Source organism: Schistocerca gregaria, chromosome 4 (genome assembly GCF_023897955.1).
Source record: "Schistocerca gregaria isolate iqSchGreg1 chromosome 4, iqSchGreg1.2, whole genome shotgun sequence".
Taxonomy (NCBI): domain Eukaryota; kingdom Metazoa; phylum Arthropoda; class Insecta; order Orthoptera; family Acrididae; genus Schistocerca; species Schistocerca gregaria.
This window is the reverse complement of record NC_064923.1, coordinates 250892718-250909167: the sequence shown is the minus strand read 5'-3', so window position 1 is coordinate 250909167 and position 16450 is coordinate 250892718. Positions and strand designations below refer to the sequence as shown.

Genomic DNA, 16450 nt, shown 5'->3' with positions numbered 1-16450 from the left:
AACGGACAGCAAAGTAACCCTGCAAGAGTTACGTTTTTTCCGACTGAATTGCGGAACCCAAACAAATTTCAATGAAATTCTATTGATAGTGATCATCTCCAAACCAAGGTCGGGCACGAACATGAATTCTACATTACTGTTTAGTACTGGCCTGGTACATTCTGTTTTTTCTGTTTACTCTAAGAAAATGAGGGAACACCGGACACTCTCAAAATTTGTTACAATGCTACGACCCATTGAAGCTAACGATCGTCGCTCGGTCTGATATAACCCTGCAATATTAATTCATTGCTGGTGTCCGCAGCTCGTGGTCTCGCGGTCGCGTTCTCGCTTCCCTAGCGCGGGGACCGGGGTTCAATTCCCAGCGGATCCGAGATTTTCACCTGCCTCGAGATGACTGGATGTTTTCTTCATCATTCTTGAAAGTGACAAGTTTGGAATGAGCAAAGTTTGGGAATTTGTACAGGCGCTGATAACCGCGCAGTTGAGCGCCCCACAAACCAAACATCATCATCATTTCTGGTAATTTATATTGCATTTGAGGAGAGAAGATGAAGATTACAAACGATTTACTATTCAGAATTGCACTGATAATCACAGATTTATAAAGCAATCTTTGTTTATTTCAGTAATACATGTATCATACACAACTGATCACTCAGTAGTGATTCTTTTTATCAGTAGTTATCAGCAATATATTGCCCAAAGACGCGCACGGCTTCGAAGAATGGCGTCACCAATTTGAGGATGTCTGACGCTGGAGGATCGAAACCGTACGAGCCACCATCGGGAAGTTCGATGGTGTAGGAGAGGGCTACTCCGCCAACGCCCTTGGTCCAGTCATCACTGCCGCCGGCAGCTGCGTCTGTAAAAACACCCTAACGTTAGTGTCATTCAGTATGGAAACAAATATGGAACAATGTGTATCCACGAAAGAGCCGACGACATTCTACAATATGAATACGACAGAGTATAACAACTTGGCGACCGACGCATTCCAGTAAAAAATAATACACTGACGGGGAAAACGAGTCCAAACTACAAAAGATAATTATTGTACACTAATTTGTCTAGGTAACATAATTAAGTGATTAACATTGCAAGATAAGCCACTGCAAATGTGAAATTCTGGTGCATTAATAACCGGTGTGGCCACCCTGAATGCAAGCGTGCATGCATTGTGTTGTACAGCAGCCGGATGTCAGTTTCTGAGACTCAGTTCCAAGACTGCTGCAAGTTGTCGGTCAACATGGAGGCGGTTAATGTTGGTTGTGGAGTTGTCGTCCGACGATGTCTCATATATGCTCGGTTGGAAACAGATCTGGTGATGGAGCAGGAGAAGTTAACACATCGACACTCTGTAGAACATGTTCAGTTACAACAGCGGTATGAGGGCGACAGTTATCCTGTTGGGAAACACCCCCTGGAATAATATTCACGAATGCCAGCGCAACAGGTTGAACATCAGCCGGGCGTCCAAATTTGTACTGAGGGTGCATGGGATAACCACAAGAATACTTCTTCCATCGTACGATATCGCACCCCATACCATAACACCTGGTGTAGGTCCGGTGTGTTTCGCACGCAGACGGGTTGGCTACATGCCCTCAAGTGGCCTTCTTCTAACCAACACACGGCCATACTGGCACGGATCGACTTCCATCAGAAAACACAACAACCCAACCCAACCCCCCCCCCCCCCCCCCCCCCCGGCTCTCAAGTGAGTTCTCGTCTCACATCACTGAAGACGCAAATGGCTCTGGTTTGGGGCCAGTGGAATGCACGCAACAGGGCGTCTGGATCGAAGCAGTCCTTGAAGTAACCGATTTGTAATAGCTTGTTGTGTCACTGTGATGCCGACTGCTACTGCCACTTCTGCTGCTGCAGACACTGTATGATGCGCCAGAGACATACACCGAACGCAATGGTCTTCCCCTTCAATACTGCCATGTGGCCGTTCAGGCGCCGGTCTTATTGCTACCGACCACTTGTAGGGAACCAGCATACTCACGCCGTATAAAATTCACATCTGTGTATCCATTGTGTGCCAGCCTAATGCGCTGTAACTAGCTCTGACATCGTAAATATTGCGCAATATTTTAAAATGAAGTAAATAACCTGAAACGTTTCTATCATGTCAGGAGTAATACAAAATCAATATGTGTTGGATATCAGTTCAATAACTTTAACCATTTTCGAAATTTGGATGTTTTTCTGTAAAAATCATTGGTGTAACAGAAAAAAGCTAGAAACTTAAAAATTTAAATTTAGATTCCTTATGCATAATAATTTAGTAGAAACAGTATTCTGGATCTCACAAATTAAAATTTTAGTTGAAATTTATGATTTTCTGGTTTTTGTCTTGGAAAGTAAGGAAGCAAGGTAGATTAAGTAGGCGAATAAATAAAGCTAGGATGTTTAAATTTAAGTAGAAGGGAGATCCGCTATAATCATAAAAAATGTGAGAAATTTCAATAGAATAACTATAAAACTATAGCTATAGCCTACCTCCTAAGAGCAAGTTCAGAGCTTGTCTACTGTGTGTAGTGTAATTAAATTAATTCTCTCGCCCAAAATATTTGACTTAGCCACGTCAGACTTTTATTATGATTACTTAGCTGTGTGCTGATTGCACAATTAAATTGTGCTTCATCGGGCATCACCAAAGGAAGCAATGATTTAATCGATAACTTAATTTGGTGCATTACTAGCCCAGCGGCTAGGCGGTAGAGCAGATTTGATGAGGCGTTCCCTTAGTCATCCGCACCACAGCTTCATATGTAAGGACACTGCGAGAAAAAAGAAAGACCCCAGTTCTCTCCAGACGCTGATTAGCGCACCACCTGTGCCGGGAGTCGCATCGCGTCGGTATCGTTGATATAAACAGCCTCGGATGCAGTAATAAGTTACTCGGGACACGAGTAACCACGAAATCGTTTTCTAGTGAAGTGTTAATTTTGCGATGACGTTAATGATCAATCTTAAGTTTGCGTACGTCGTATTTTCACGTGCCGCCGCAGGACACACATTCTACCATTATTTAGCGTGGCGTTTGATGAACATTATCATCAAATTATGGCGAGCATTCACTTAAACATTTAATTTGAACAGTTATAGTGGCATCAGCGCATTAGACTCTGAACTGCTCTGGTAGTTGGATGGTCTGTGACTTTCAGAATATAGTGAACATTTTAGAGAGAATGGTCTTTGATTATGAATTCCAGACAATCTCCTAATTCCTCAGAGCTATAAGCTGTAGCTATAAATGTATTTCTCAGACGAAGTGGGCACTAGGAATTCTAATTACAGGCTTCACGTTTTGCTAATCACTTTCTGGTTGACAATATTGTAGTTAGAGAGGCAGTGTTGAGAACGGCAAACAGCATAAATACAAAACATTTACTCTATTATTCCACCCGCCGCCCCACACACTCTCGTGACCACCGTTGTCATAAATCAGGTATGGTGGCTACATTCCTGCCAAGTCTTTCTGCAATGTCGCAGAAGGAACATCCGGCTTCCTGTAGCCCTATTAGACGACCTCGTTGAAACACACTGAGTTGTTCATAATGGCGTCTTGTCGCGTTAACGGTATTCCTGGCTAGCATCAGCTCATCAAGACTGGTGTCAAAGCTAACTGACGTTCACAACCATTACAGAGCGAATAGAAAGAAAAGCTGTTTTGCATCCTCCTTGTTGGGTTACTAGCGCTACTCTTACGCGACTGGCGCGAAATATGATCAGACATCATCTTTCGGATGTAGAAACACGTCTACCAATATTCGTTTATGTCGCAAAACTCCTTCTTGCTGTTATCACTTTTCTTCAGTCTCTGTACTTTCGATTGGCCCGGCTCTGTTTTCGTAACTCTCCAGAAGGAATCAGTTGCACAAACGCAACTTTCATATCATTTTTGTGAAAATACAAATAGTATAAATCAAAGTAATTCTAAGCTGACAAATGTTTCTTCATCCATTCTTCCTCTGCTCTTTGCTTGTCCCTGTAACATACAGAGTTATTCATAATTACCTCCATGGTTTTAGAAGTCTTCTGCACGAAAACTACAAGACACATAGAAAAATTACTCGCATCAGTGAATAGAACATCTCTCTCAGATTCGATTCGTAATACACATCGTGGGGTATTTGCGTTAGGCAACAGGTATGTCAGTACATGTAGACTAATCATCCGGACCGTACTGTTGCATCGAATTACTTTGCACCTATAAACAAGCAATCCGATGAACAGAATTCCAAGTCAGGCTGCTGTGGCGCCTTCCTAGGCAGCTCGTGTCAGTTGCAGCGATTGGGTTGGTTCGGAGAATAGCTGTAGTTATGGCTGCAGTCTCCGTCACATACCCCCTCAAGAGTCTGAAGTAATTGTACCAACTACATTCTTCCCTAGAAGATTGCTCCCCTGGTGATCTTTTGTCGCAGGCATCGGACTTAGTTTCTTAATACAGTATTTGCTCACCTCGTAAAGAATTGATTACAGGAACAGCAGGGAAGTTATCTATTGTCTGGCCACGTATCAATTCAGAAATGGACAAATAAATAAGAGACAGCCTCTTCACTAGTTTCCTAAATAAAAAAGCAGTTTCGAGTCGAGCAATAGACTTGATGTAGGACTAGTCAAAATAACAAAAGTTTACAGAAACAATAAATTCTTCTGTATGAAGACCAGTCTGAGCCAATACAACAAAGAAGTTAGCCATGAGACAAGAAAAGTAACAATAACAGACTATAGAGCCTACCACGCTAAATGTCGATTTGCAGTGCCGGTATCTGGCGGTGAAAATATAACGACAGCAAAGTTGCAGCGTGCTTCGTAGCTCTAAATATTACGAGGAACTTGCGGATGGTTAACACAAGGCTGCTCCCGAGTATATGGAAGACAACACTTGCTACATAATGGCGGTAACTGCTGTACGACGAAAATCGCGATGTCGACGCCTTTAGTAACTGTAACTGACAGATGCGGAGAGCTGCTCTCCGTCCTACTTACAGACCACAATGCCAACCTAACAGAAGTTGGAGATGTAAACGCTTCCGGTGTTCAGGCCGACTGGAGCGACCGAGTTCTTGCCTTCAAGTTGGGTGGCCCGAACTGGCGGGGATTCCCAGAACGCAGAAGACTTTGTATATATCTACCACCGCATGGTTTCAACGAAGATTCTAATTACCGGCCAGGAAGTCGAGCTATATTTCGTCATCTTGAGCGAGAAATGTCTAAATTAGTCACCAACCAATGACGCCCTATGTAGACAATACATTGAGGCGGCAGAAGACATGGGGCAGCGATATTCAGGTACACACATGCGGTGGTATCGGGTACACAACGTATAAAAGGGCAGTGCTTTGGCCGAGCTGTCAGTTGCACTCAGCTGAGTCACGTGAAACTGTCGCGACGTGATTATGGCCACACGACGGGAATTAACAGACTTCGAACGCTGAACGGTAGTTGGAGCTATGCGCATGGGACATTCCATTGCGGAAATCATTAAGGAATCCAATATTGTGAGATTCACAGAGTCGAGGATAACATAATTCGGGTATTACTTCTCATTACCAGCAGCGCAGCTATCGACGGCCTTCAGTTAACTACCAAAAACAGCGGCGTTTTCGTAGTGTAGTCAGTGCCAAGAAACAAGCAAAACAGCGTGAAATAGCCGCAAAAATCAATGTCGATGTGCGACGAGCGTATCAGTTAGGAATGTGGCGTTAATGAGCTATGGCAGCACACAACCGTCTTGAGTGCCTTTGCTTACAGCACGACATCTCGTGCAACGCCTGACCTGGGCTCGTGACCATATCGGTTGGAACCTAGACGATGGAAAACCGTGGCCTGGACAGATGAGTCTCGATTTGAAGTCGTAAGAGGTGATGGTAGGTTTCCTGAGTGGGGCAGAACCCAAATCGTCACCAAGACACTGCGCAAGCTGATGGTGGCTCCATAATGGAGTGGGCTGTGCATGTGGATTGTTCCCAAACAACGACGGAATTTTTATGGATAACAATGTGCCATGTCACCATCTCACAGTTGTTTACTATTGGTTTGAAGAACATTCTGGACAATTCAAGCGTATAATCTGGCCTTCCAAATCGCCCGACGTGAATCCCATCTAACATCTATGGGACATAACGGACAGATCAGTTCATGCAGCACCGCCAACACTTCTGTAATTATGGACGCCTATAAAGTCAGCATCGCTTGATATTTCTGCAGGGGACTTCCAACGACTAGTTGAGTCCACACCACAAAGATTCAGTGACAAAACTTGGGAAAAGGGACAGTGGGCGACGGGAGTGTCGGACAACAATGCGACCACTATGGTTACATTTTCGTAGCACAAACAGCGAGTTGAAGATGATGCAGGGAAGATCATTTACCCACTTACAGCTGCCGATTCATGAGAGCAAGTGGACACGGGAGGAGTACTTACACAAGACGTTTGTTGAGCTGCCGATCTCGTAGGTAGGACCGCCCGCTGCTTCCTGGGCGGCGTTTGCTTGTTGTGCCAAGGCGTCCTGTGGCGGCGTGGAAACAGAATATTAGTAACATTGAACGCTTTCCTGCTCAGACTGATAGTACTACACAATGAAGATGGTCGATGATTTAAAGAGGCCGGCAAGAACAAAAGAGGGCTTACCAAAGTTTCCCAGTCGTCAGGCAGTTCGCTAGTGTAACCCCACGGGTAGAGTATGCACTGGAAAGAGATTACAGACAAGTTATTCACATCATACTCAATTTATAAACTGGTAATAGAACATGACAAGATTTTGAAAGGAAAATCGTTCAGCAATATATTTGTACTCAGCACACATTATGGACAATCACATTTAAAATGACATTGATAAAAGTAGAGTAAATTGTGATATGAAATTGCGAAAAAATAGCTGATAGCGAGGGAAAAAAATCACTTCATGAATAAAGGCACATATCACTTCCGTTCAAGTTTTTTACCTTTTTGGGGGGTTAATATGAAAATACAAGTGTGCACCCGCTGTCTAAGAATAGTGTCTTTGATCAGTAATAAAACGTGCTTTGATCCGGTTCAAAACCCGTCACCGCTTACATTTTGAATAACAATCGGCACTGTCGAGTGAAGACTTCCGGCATAAGAAGTCACTCTCATTCTGCCAACGGTCATGTCAAAGAGGGCAGAGGAGCGGACAGAGTTTCAGAGCACTCTCTCGCGCTTGGGGTGGGAAGCTGACCATAAAGGCGGAAGAATATTCACTACATTGGGATGCAGAAGGAAATGGAAACAATTGCATTAAGTACACATCATGTGTGTTCAAGAACATACGACCTGTAATTCGAAAAGTGTCAGGTTGACCAATCCACTGGCGAAAGAATCTGGAATCGTCCCCCATTCGGATCTCTGGGAGGGAACTGCCACGGAGAAAGTGACAATGAGAAAAAGGTTAAATAACCAACGAAAGTATAACGTTCTGTCGGTTGGGGTATTGAACGTCAGAAGTTTGAACGTGATAGGGAAGGTACAAAATCTGAAAAGGGAAATGAAAAGGCTGAAACTAGGTATAGTGGGGTCAGTGGTGTGGAAAGGAAAGAAGAAAAGGATTTCTGGTCAGATGAGTATAGGATAATATCAACAGCAGCAGAAAATGGTACAACAGGAGTACAATTCGTTGTGTATAGGAAGGTAGGGCAGAAAAAGTGTTACTGTGAATAATTCAGTGATAGGCTTGCTGTCATCAGAATCGACAACAAACCAACTCCGACAACGATAATTCAGGTATATATGCCGGCGTCACAAGCTGAAGCTGAAAGATAGAGTAAGTGTATGAGGATAATGAACGGGTAATTCAGAAAGTAAAGGGAGAAGAAAATCTGAAACAGTGTGCTCGACCAAGACTCGAACTCGGGACCTTTGCCTTTCGCGGGCAAGTGCTCTACCATCCGAGATACCGAAGCACGACTCACGCTCGGTCCCCCAGAGTTCGAGTCTCGGTCGGGCACACAGTTTTAATCTCCCAGGAAGTTTCATATCAGCGCACACTCCGCTGCAGAGTGAAAATCTCATTCTACAAGAAAATCTAATAGACATGGGGGACTGGAATGCTGTTGTAACAGTAGAGGTAGGAGACAGGGGTATGTGACGATAATGAACGGGTAATGCAGTAAGTAAAGGGAGAGGAAAATCTAATAGACACAGGGAACTGGAATGCAGTTGTAAGGGAAAAAGTAGAAGAAAGGGTTACGGGAGAATGTGGGCTCAGTAATATGAATGAGAGAGGAGAAAGACTGATTGAGTTTTGTAATAAATTTCAGCTAGCAATAGCGAATACTCTGTTCAAGATTACAAGAGGAGAAGGTATACATGGAAAAGGCCAGGAGATACGGGAAGATTTCAGTGACATTGCATCATGGTCAGGCAGAGAGTCATAATTCAGATACTCGATTGTATGGTGTACCCACCAGCAGATACAAACTCAAACTACAATGCTGTAGTGGTGAGAGCAAACTGAAGTTTAAGAGATTAGTCAGGAAGAATCAATACGCAAAGAAGTGGGATACGGAAATATTAAGGAGTGAGGAAATATGCTTGATGTTCTTTAAGACTACAGATACTGCAATAAGGAATATCTCAGTAGGCAGTACAGCTGAAGAGGAGTGTCATTTTAAAAAAGACAATCACAGAAGTTGGAAATGAAAACTGAAGTACAACGAAGGTATCTGCGAAGAAACCATGGGCAACAGAAGAAATACTTCAGTTGATCGATGAAAGAAGGAAGTACAAAAAAGTTCTGGAAAATTCAGGCATACAGAAATACATGTCGCTGTGGACTGAAAGAAGCAGGAACTGCAGAGAAACTAAGACGGAATGGCTGCATCAGAAATGTGAAGAAATCGAATGAGAAATGATTGTCGGAAGAACTGACTCAGCATATATGAAAGTCAAAGCAACCTTTTGTGGAATGAAAAGCAAGGGTGGTAACACTAAGAGTGCTACAGGAATTGCACTGTTAAATGCACAGGAGAGAGCGGGTAGGTTCAAAGAGTACATTGAGCGCCTCCATGAAAGGGAAGATTTGTCTGATGTGATTTGGAAGACATAGGGGATCCAGTATCAGGATCAGAATTTAAAAGAGCTTTGAAAGACTTACGATCAAATTAGGCAGAAGGGATAGATTACATTCCATCAGAATTTCTACAATCATTCGGGAAAGAGGCAACAAACCGACTATTCAGGTTGATGTGTAGAATGCACTAGTCTACCGATATGCCATCTCATATTCGAAAAAATATCATCCATACAATTCCGAAGAGTGCAAGATCTGACAAATACGAGAGTTATCGTACAATCAGCTGAACAGCTCATGCATCCAAGTTGCTGATAAGAATGTTATACAGAAGAATGGAAAAGAAAATTGAGGATATATGAGATGAAGATCAATTTTACTTTAAGAAAGATAAAAGCACCGGAGAGGCAATTCCAATGTTGCGGTTGTTAATGGAAGCAAGGCTAAAGAAAAATCAAGACACGTTCGTAGGATTTGTCGGCCTCAAAAAAGCGAAAAATGGTGCAAGATGTTCAAAATTTTCACGAAAATATTGGTAAGCTATAGGAAGAGACGGGTAAAACACAACATGTACAAGAACCAGGAGGGAATAATAAGTGTGGAAAGCCAAGATCGAAGGGTTCGGATTAAAAAGGGTGTAAGATAAGTATGTAGCATTTCGCCCATACTGTTCAGTCTGTACTTGGAAGACGCAATGATGAAAGTAAAAGAAAGGTTCAGCAGTGGAATGCCGACTAGGGAAAACAGACCAGTCAGCTATGGCGGAAAATGGTCTTCAGTCGGGTGATCATGTAGTGAAATTTTCGGAAACTGAAGTTTTGTGTACTAAGACGAACTATTACCCACAGCTATATAGCGAAGCAATCGAAATATAAAAACATGGGGATAATTTTAACAGAAAAGAAGAATCCATGAAACTCATCGATATATGGACAGTGACGCTACGGTATCGATGAGAAGTTTTTATCTAATGATCGATAGTCATATTCCCCCCCCCCCCCCATGAACCATGGACCATGCCGTTGGTGGAGAGGCTTGCGTGCCTCAGCGATACAGATGGCCGTACCGTAGGTGCAGCCACAACGGAGGGCTATCTGTTGAGAGGCCAGACAAACGTGTGGTTCCTGAAAAGGGGCAGCAGCCTTTTCAGTAGTTGCAGGGGCAACAGTCTGGATGATTGACTGAACGGCTGAAAGCAAGGGGAAACTACAGCCGTAATTTTTCCCGAGGACATGCAGCTTTACTGTATGATTAAATGATGATGGCATCCTCTTGGGTAAAATATTCCGGAGGTAAAATAGTCCCCCATTCGGATCTCCGGGCGGGGACTACTCAGGAGGATGTCGTTATCAGGAGAAAGAAAACTGGCGTTCTACGGATCGGAGCGTGGAATGTCAGATCCCTTAATCGGGCAGGTAGGTTAGAAAATTTAAAAAGGGAAATGGATAGGTTAAAGTTAGATATAGTGGGAATTAGTGAAGTTCGGTGGCAGGAGGAACAAGACTTCTGGTCAGGTGACTACAGGGTTATAAACACAAAATCAAATAGGGGTAATGCAGGAGTAGGTTTAATAATGAATAAGAAAATAGGAATGCGGGTAAGCTACTACAAACAGCATAGTGAACGCATTATTGTGGCCAAGATAGATACTAAGCCCACACCTACTACAGTAGTACAAGTTTATATGCCAACTAGCTCCGCAGATGATGAAGAAATTGAAGAAATGTACGATGAAATAAAAGAAATTATTCAGATAGTGAAAATTTAATAGTAATGGGTGACTGGAATTCGAGTGTAGGAAAAGGGAGAGAAGGAAACATAGTAGGTGAATATGGATTGGGGCTAAGAAATGAAAGAGGAAGCCGCCTAGTAGAATTTTGCACAGAGCACAACTTAATCATAGCTAACACTTGGTTTAAGAATCATGAAAGAAGGTTGTATACGTGGAAGAACCCTGGAGATACTAAAAGGTATCAGATAGATTATATAATGGTAAGACAGAGATTTAGGAACCAGGTTTTAAATTGTAGGACATTTCCAGGGGCAGATGTGGACTCTGACCACAATCTATTGGTTATGACCTGTAGATTAAAACTGAAGAAACTGCAAAAATGTGGGAAATTAAGTAGATGGGACCTGGATAAACTGAAAGAACCAGAGGTTGTACAGAGTTTCAGGGAGAGCATAAGGGAACAATTGACAGGAATAGGGGAAAGAAATACAGTAGAAGAAGAATGGGTAGCTCTGAGGGATGTAGTAGTGAAGGCAGCAGAGGATAAAGTAGGTACAAAGACGAGGGCTGCTAGAAATCCTTGGGTAACAGAAGAAATATTGAATTTAATTGATGAAAGGAGAAAATATAAAAATGCAGTAAATGAAGCAGGCAAAAAGGAATACAAACGTCTCAAAAATGAGATCGACAGGAAGTGCAAAATGGCTAAACAGGGATGGCTAGAGGACAAATGTAAGGATGTAGAAGCTTATCTCACTAGGGGTAAGATAGATACTGACTACAGGAAAATTAAAGAGACCTTTGGAGAGAAGAGAACCAAGTGTATGAATATCAAGAGCTCAGATGGCAGCCCAGTTCTAAGCAAAGAAGGGAAGGCAGAAAGGTGGAAGGAGTATATAGAAGGTTTATACAAGGGCGATGTACTTGAGGACAATATTATGGAAATGGAAGAGGATGTAGACGAAGACGAAATGGGAGATACGATACTGCGTGAAGAGTTTGACAGAGCACTGAAAGACCTGAGTCGAAACAAGGCCCCCGGAGTAGACAACATTCCATTAGAACTACTGACGGCCTTGGGACAACCAGTCCTGAGAAAACTCTACCAGCTGGTGAGCAAGATGTATGACACAGGTGAAATACCCTCAGACTTCAAGAAGAATATAATAATTCCAATCCCAAAGAAAGCAAGTGCTGACAGATGTGAAAATTACCAAACTATCAGTTTAATAAGCCACGGCTGCAAAATACTAACGCGAATTCTTTACAGACGAATGGAAAAACTGGTAGATGCAGACCTCGGGGAGGATCACTTTGGATTCCGTCGAAATGTTGGAACACGTGAGGCAATACTGACCTTACGACTTATCTTAGAAGAAAGATTAAGAAAAGGCAAACCTACGTTTCTAGCATTTGTAGACTTAGAGAAAGCTTATGACAATGTTGACTGGAATACTCTTTTTCAAATTCTAAAGGGGGCAGGGGTAAAATACAGGGAGCGAAAGGCTATTTATAATTTGTACAGAAACCAGATGGCAGTCATAAGAGTCGAGGGGCATGAAAGGGAAGCAGTGGTTGGGAAAGGAGTGAGACAGGGTTGTAGCCTCTCCCCGATGTTATTCAATCTGTATATTGAGCAAGCAGTAAAGGAAACAAAAGAAAAATTTGGAGTAGGTATTAAAATTCATGGAGACGAAGTAAAAACTTTGAGGTTCGCCGATGACATTGTAATTCTGTCAGAGACGGCAAAGGACTTGGAAGAGCAGTTGAACGGAATGGACAGTGTCTTGAAAGGAGGATATAAGATGAACATTAACAAAAGCAAAACGAGGATAATGGAATGTAGTCAAATTAAATCGGGTGATGCTGAGGGAATTAGATTAGGAAATGAGACACTTAAAGTAGTAAAGGAGTTTTGCTATTTAGGAAGTAAAATAACTGATGATGGTCGAAGTAGAGAGGATATAAAATGTAGACTGGCAATGGCAAGGAAAGCTTTTCTGAAGAAGAGAAATTTGTTAACATCGAATATAGATTTATGTATCAGGAAGTCGTTTCTGAAAGTATTTGTTTGGAGTGTAGCTATGTATGGAAGTGAAACATGGACGATAACTAGTTTGGACAAGAAGAGAATAGAAGCTTTCGAAATGTGGTGCTACAGAAGAATACTGAAGATAAGGTGGATAGATCACGTAACTAATGAGGAGGTATTGAATAGGATTGGGGAGAAGAGAAGTTTGTGGCACAACTTGACTAGAAGAAGGGATCGGTTGGTAGGACATGTTTTGAGGCATCAAGGGATCACAAATTTAGCATTGGAGGGCAGCGTGGAGGGTAAAAATCGTAGAGGGAGACCGAGAGATGAGTACACTAAGCAGATTCAGAAGGATGTAGGTTGCAGTAGGTACTGGGAGATGAAGCAGCTTGCACAGGATAGAGTAGCATGGAGAGCTGCATCAAACCAGTCTCAGGACTGAAGACAACAACAACAACAGTCATATTTTATCCTTGACAAGGTTTATCTCTGTTATCACGTGAAATCCAGACCACGCCCACGTTCCACTGTACTTTGGCCGTTATTCGACGCCCGACTCGTCAGTCGACAAGACTCAATACAACCAGGAGCACCTCCGAAGATATCCAACGTATCTTTAGACGAAACGCCAGGGATAGAGGAGTTCCATGGACCACGGCCATACAACCCGGAAGAATTCTCGGCAGCTGAAACATCCGGTCGTGAAAGCCTTCATTGCATGATTAATCCACAAAGATCCAGATCAGTGTGATCGAGAACTGGCAGATGTAATGAACTGTGATCATTCCACCACCGTGCGACATTTGCATGCAATGGGGCAGATTTAAAAATCGGGTGTATGGGTCTAAGTCAAAAGCCGCGCGGAATTAGCCGAGCGGTCTGGGGCGCTGCAGTCATGGACTGTGCGGCTGGTCCCGGCGGAGGTTCGAGTCCTCCCTCGGGCATGGGTGTGTATGTTTGTCCTTAGGGTATATTAGGTTAAGTAGTGTGTAAGTATAGGGACTGATGACCTGCAGTTAAGTCCCTTAAGATTTCACACACATTTGAACATTTTTTTTCTAAGCCAAAATAACAAAAAATGTGTGAACATACGTGCGTCTCTGCTTGCCTGTCATCAGTTGACTCCTGAACAACACCGACCATTCCTATCCACTATCGTTACTGGTGACGAGAAGAAAGGAATGGGCGAGCCCAAATGAAGCAGCATCTGCCCGCACAAAGACTTGAGTGCATCCACGAATGGTAACGTTGCGCATCCGGTGGATATACTAAGAATAACACTGTGGTGTAACCATCACTGCAGCATCTGAGATGTCTTGCCGACACGCACCAGGAACAACGAACAGGAAGACTGCCTGTAGTGTTGCTACTTCATGATAACGCTCACCCACGTTCTAACAATTTTGGGAAGTAATTTCGCACCCACCTTATTCATCTGGTCTTATGTTCTCACATTTTCATCTTTTCCGTTCTCTATCGAACAACCTTCAACGAAATTCCTTTCCGTATGAAAATGCTTTCGAACATGGCTTGACGAGTTCTTCACCTCAAAACCATGTGGTTTCCACAGTCGCGGAATCGAAAAGTTCCCCAGCGTTGGCAGACTGTTGTAAATAGTGAATGAGACTATATTACTGATGACTACAGTCTCTGTTATGTGTATCTGTTGTGTGTATTAAAGCCGGCAAGGGTGACCGAGCGGTTCTAGGCGCTACAGTCTGGAACCGCGCGAACGCAACGGTCGCAGGTTCGAATCCTGCCTCGGGCATGGATGTGTGTGATGTCTTTAGGTTTAGTTAGGTTTAAGTAGTTCTAAGTTATAGGGGACTGATGACCACAGATGTTAAGTCCCATAGCGCTCAGAGCCATTTGAACCATTTTTTTATATTAAAATTATGGGAAAAAGCTAGAAAAAAAGCTACGAACCTAGGCATCAACCCAATACAACAACACCTAAATAATATTTTATTAGTTACTTACGGCTCCGAAGCTATGGAACGTTAGGTAAAGCTTGATGCGGTCGGCGTTGGCCAAGATGTAGTCTCTGAGAGCTTGGGTTTCAGGCTCCGAGAACGCCTGAGGACCAGCGTAAACATCAGAGCAGGGAAAGCTGTCAGCGCCGACCTCTGAAAAAAAGGAAACCAACACCTTGTGAGAGATCAAGGCCTTCCGTACTGTCTTGTGCGTTGGTAAAGACGAAAGTTGCAGCTGTGTCAATTCCACTTATTGACGAGAATAAGAGTCCGAAAACTAAGCATATGTTTCCGCATACCATTTTTGAGTACCATCATGATGTGCGCCAGTTCTTGGACCAACCAGTGCGTCTCCACAGTCCATCAGGAGGTGGGTGAATAGACAGAAATTGATTAAGAACATTGTTTGCACCACCTGCATATTTGCGAACGAACGCGTTCTTACTCTAAAAAGGAAAAGAGAAATCTTATGAAATTGAAGAATAAGGATTCCTGTCGTGACGATCGGCAAGTCTCAGCTGGCCCCATAAAAAGTCAGTTACGTCAGAGATACTGCACGCTGTTCCATTCGGTTGATTGCTACCTTCTCCAGGAAGGTGTTCCCGAGGTGGGGAAAGTATGCTGGGGTATGATCACCGTGAGAGGCGAAGTCATCGCCGAATGTTGATGTATGGCTGGACACTATGTTGCAGAATGCTATATCAGTATGTGCAGCCAGACCTGACATTACTTTCGACACCGGTGAAAAGCGTGTCTAGCCCACTTCCCTGTTGAGAACGCACACGGAATATGTTTCCAGATACGTCACTGGCTCGAGACTTCTTAAATAGTAGAATTTTGTACCTTCCACTGAACGGCGAGCTGTTCACCAAATAGTATAATCATTAGTGACGCGAAAATGCCGTCGCTGAGTGACTGTAGGAGGACACAGGATGCCTTAGACAGAATTTCTATTTGGTGTGATGAATAGAAGCTTGCTCTGAATGCGGAAGAATGTCAGTTAATCCGAATGAGTACGAAAACCAATACCGTTATGTTAGAATGCAGTATTATTGATGTGCCTCTTGACACAGTCAGGTCTATTAAATATCTGGACGTAATGTAGAAAAGCTATGTGACACTGAACAAGTACGTAAGGACGGTAGTAGGGAAGGCGAATGGTCGACTTTGGTTTATTGGGACAGTTTTAGGAAAGCGTAGCTCATTTACAAGGGAGACCGCGTGTTGAATACTAGTGCGAACGAAGCAATTCAGAGGAATACTGCTAGCTTTGTTACCGGTAGTTTTGGTCATCATGCGAATACTGGGGAAATCGTCTGTGAATTCAAATGAGAATTTCTGTAAAAAAGCTTGAAAATTAGCGTTTAACGTGAAGTCGACATCGTGGTCATGAAAGACGGAGCAAAAGCTTGAATTAGTGATGGACAGGAGAAAACTCTCAGGCTTCAAGAAGAATATAATAATTCCAAACCCAAAGAAAGCAGGTATTGAAAGGTGTGAAAATTACCGAACTGTCAGTTTAATAAGCCACGGCTACAAAATACTAACACGAATTCTTCACAGACAAATGGAAAAACTGGTTGAAGCCGACCTCGGGGAAGATCAGTTTGGATTCCATAGAAATGCTGGAACACGGGAGGCAATACTGACAGTACGACTTATC

General features: G+C 43.1%; 1 protein-coding gene across 1 annotated transcript in view; it reads right to left on the bottom strand.

The window, feature by feature from the left end:
• Positions 1–601: 601 nt before the first annotated feature.
• The window catches only part of LOC126267673 (carboxypeptidase B-like), a 71497-nt gene continuing 55648 nt past the window's right edge, over positions 602–16450 (bottom strand). The window contains exons 6-9 of the mRNA XM_049972973.1: positions 14795–14940; positions 6650–6706; positions 6443–6527; positions 602–865 (exon numbers count right to left, since the gene is read on the bottom strand). Coding sequence (XP_049828930.1) covers positions 678–865; positions 6443–6527; positions 6650–6706; positions 14795–14940 — 476 coding nt within the window. The 3' untranslated portion in view covers positions 602–677. The remainder of the gene's footprint in view (positions 866–6442; positions 6528–6649; positions 6707–14794; positions 14941–16450) is intronic.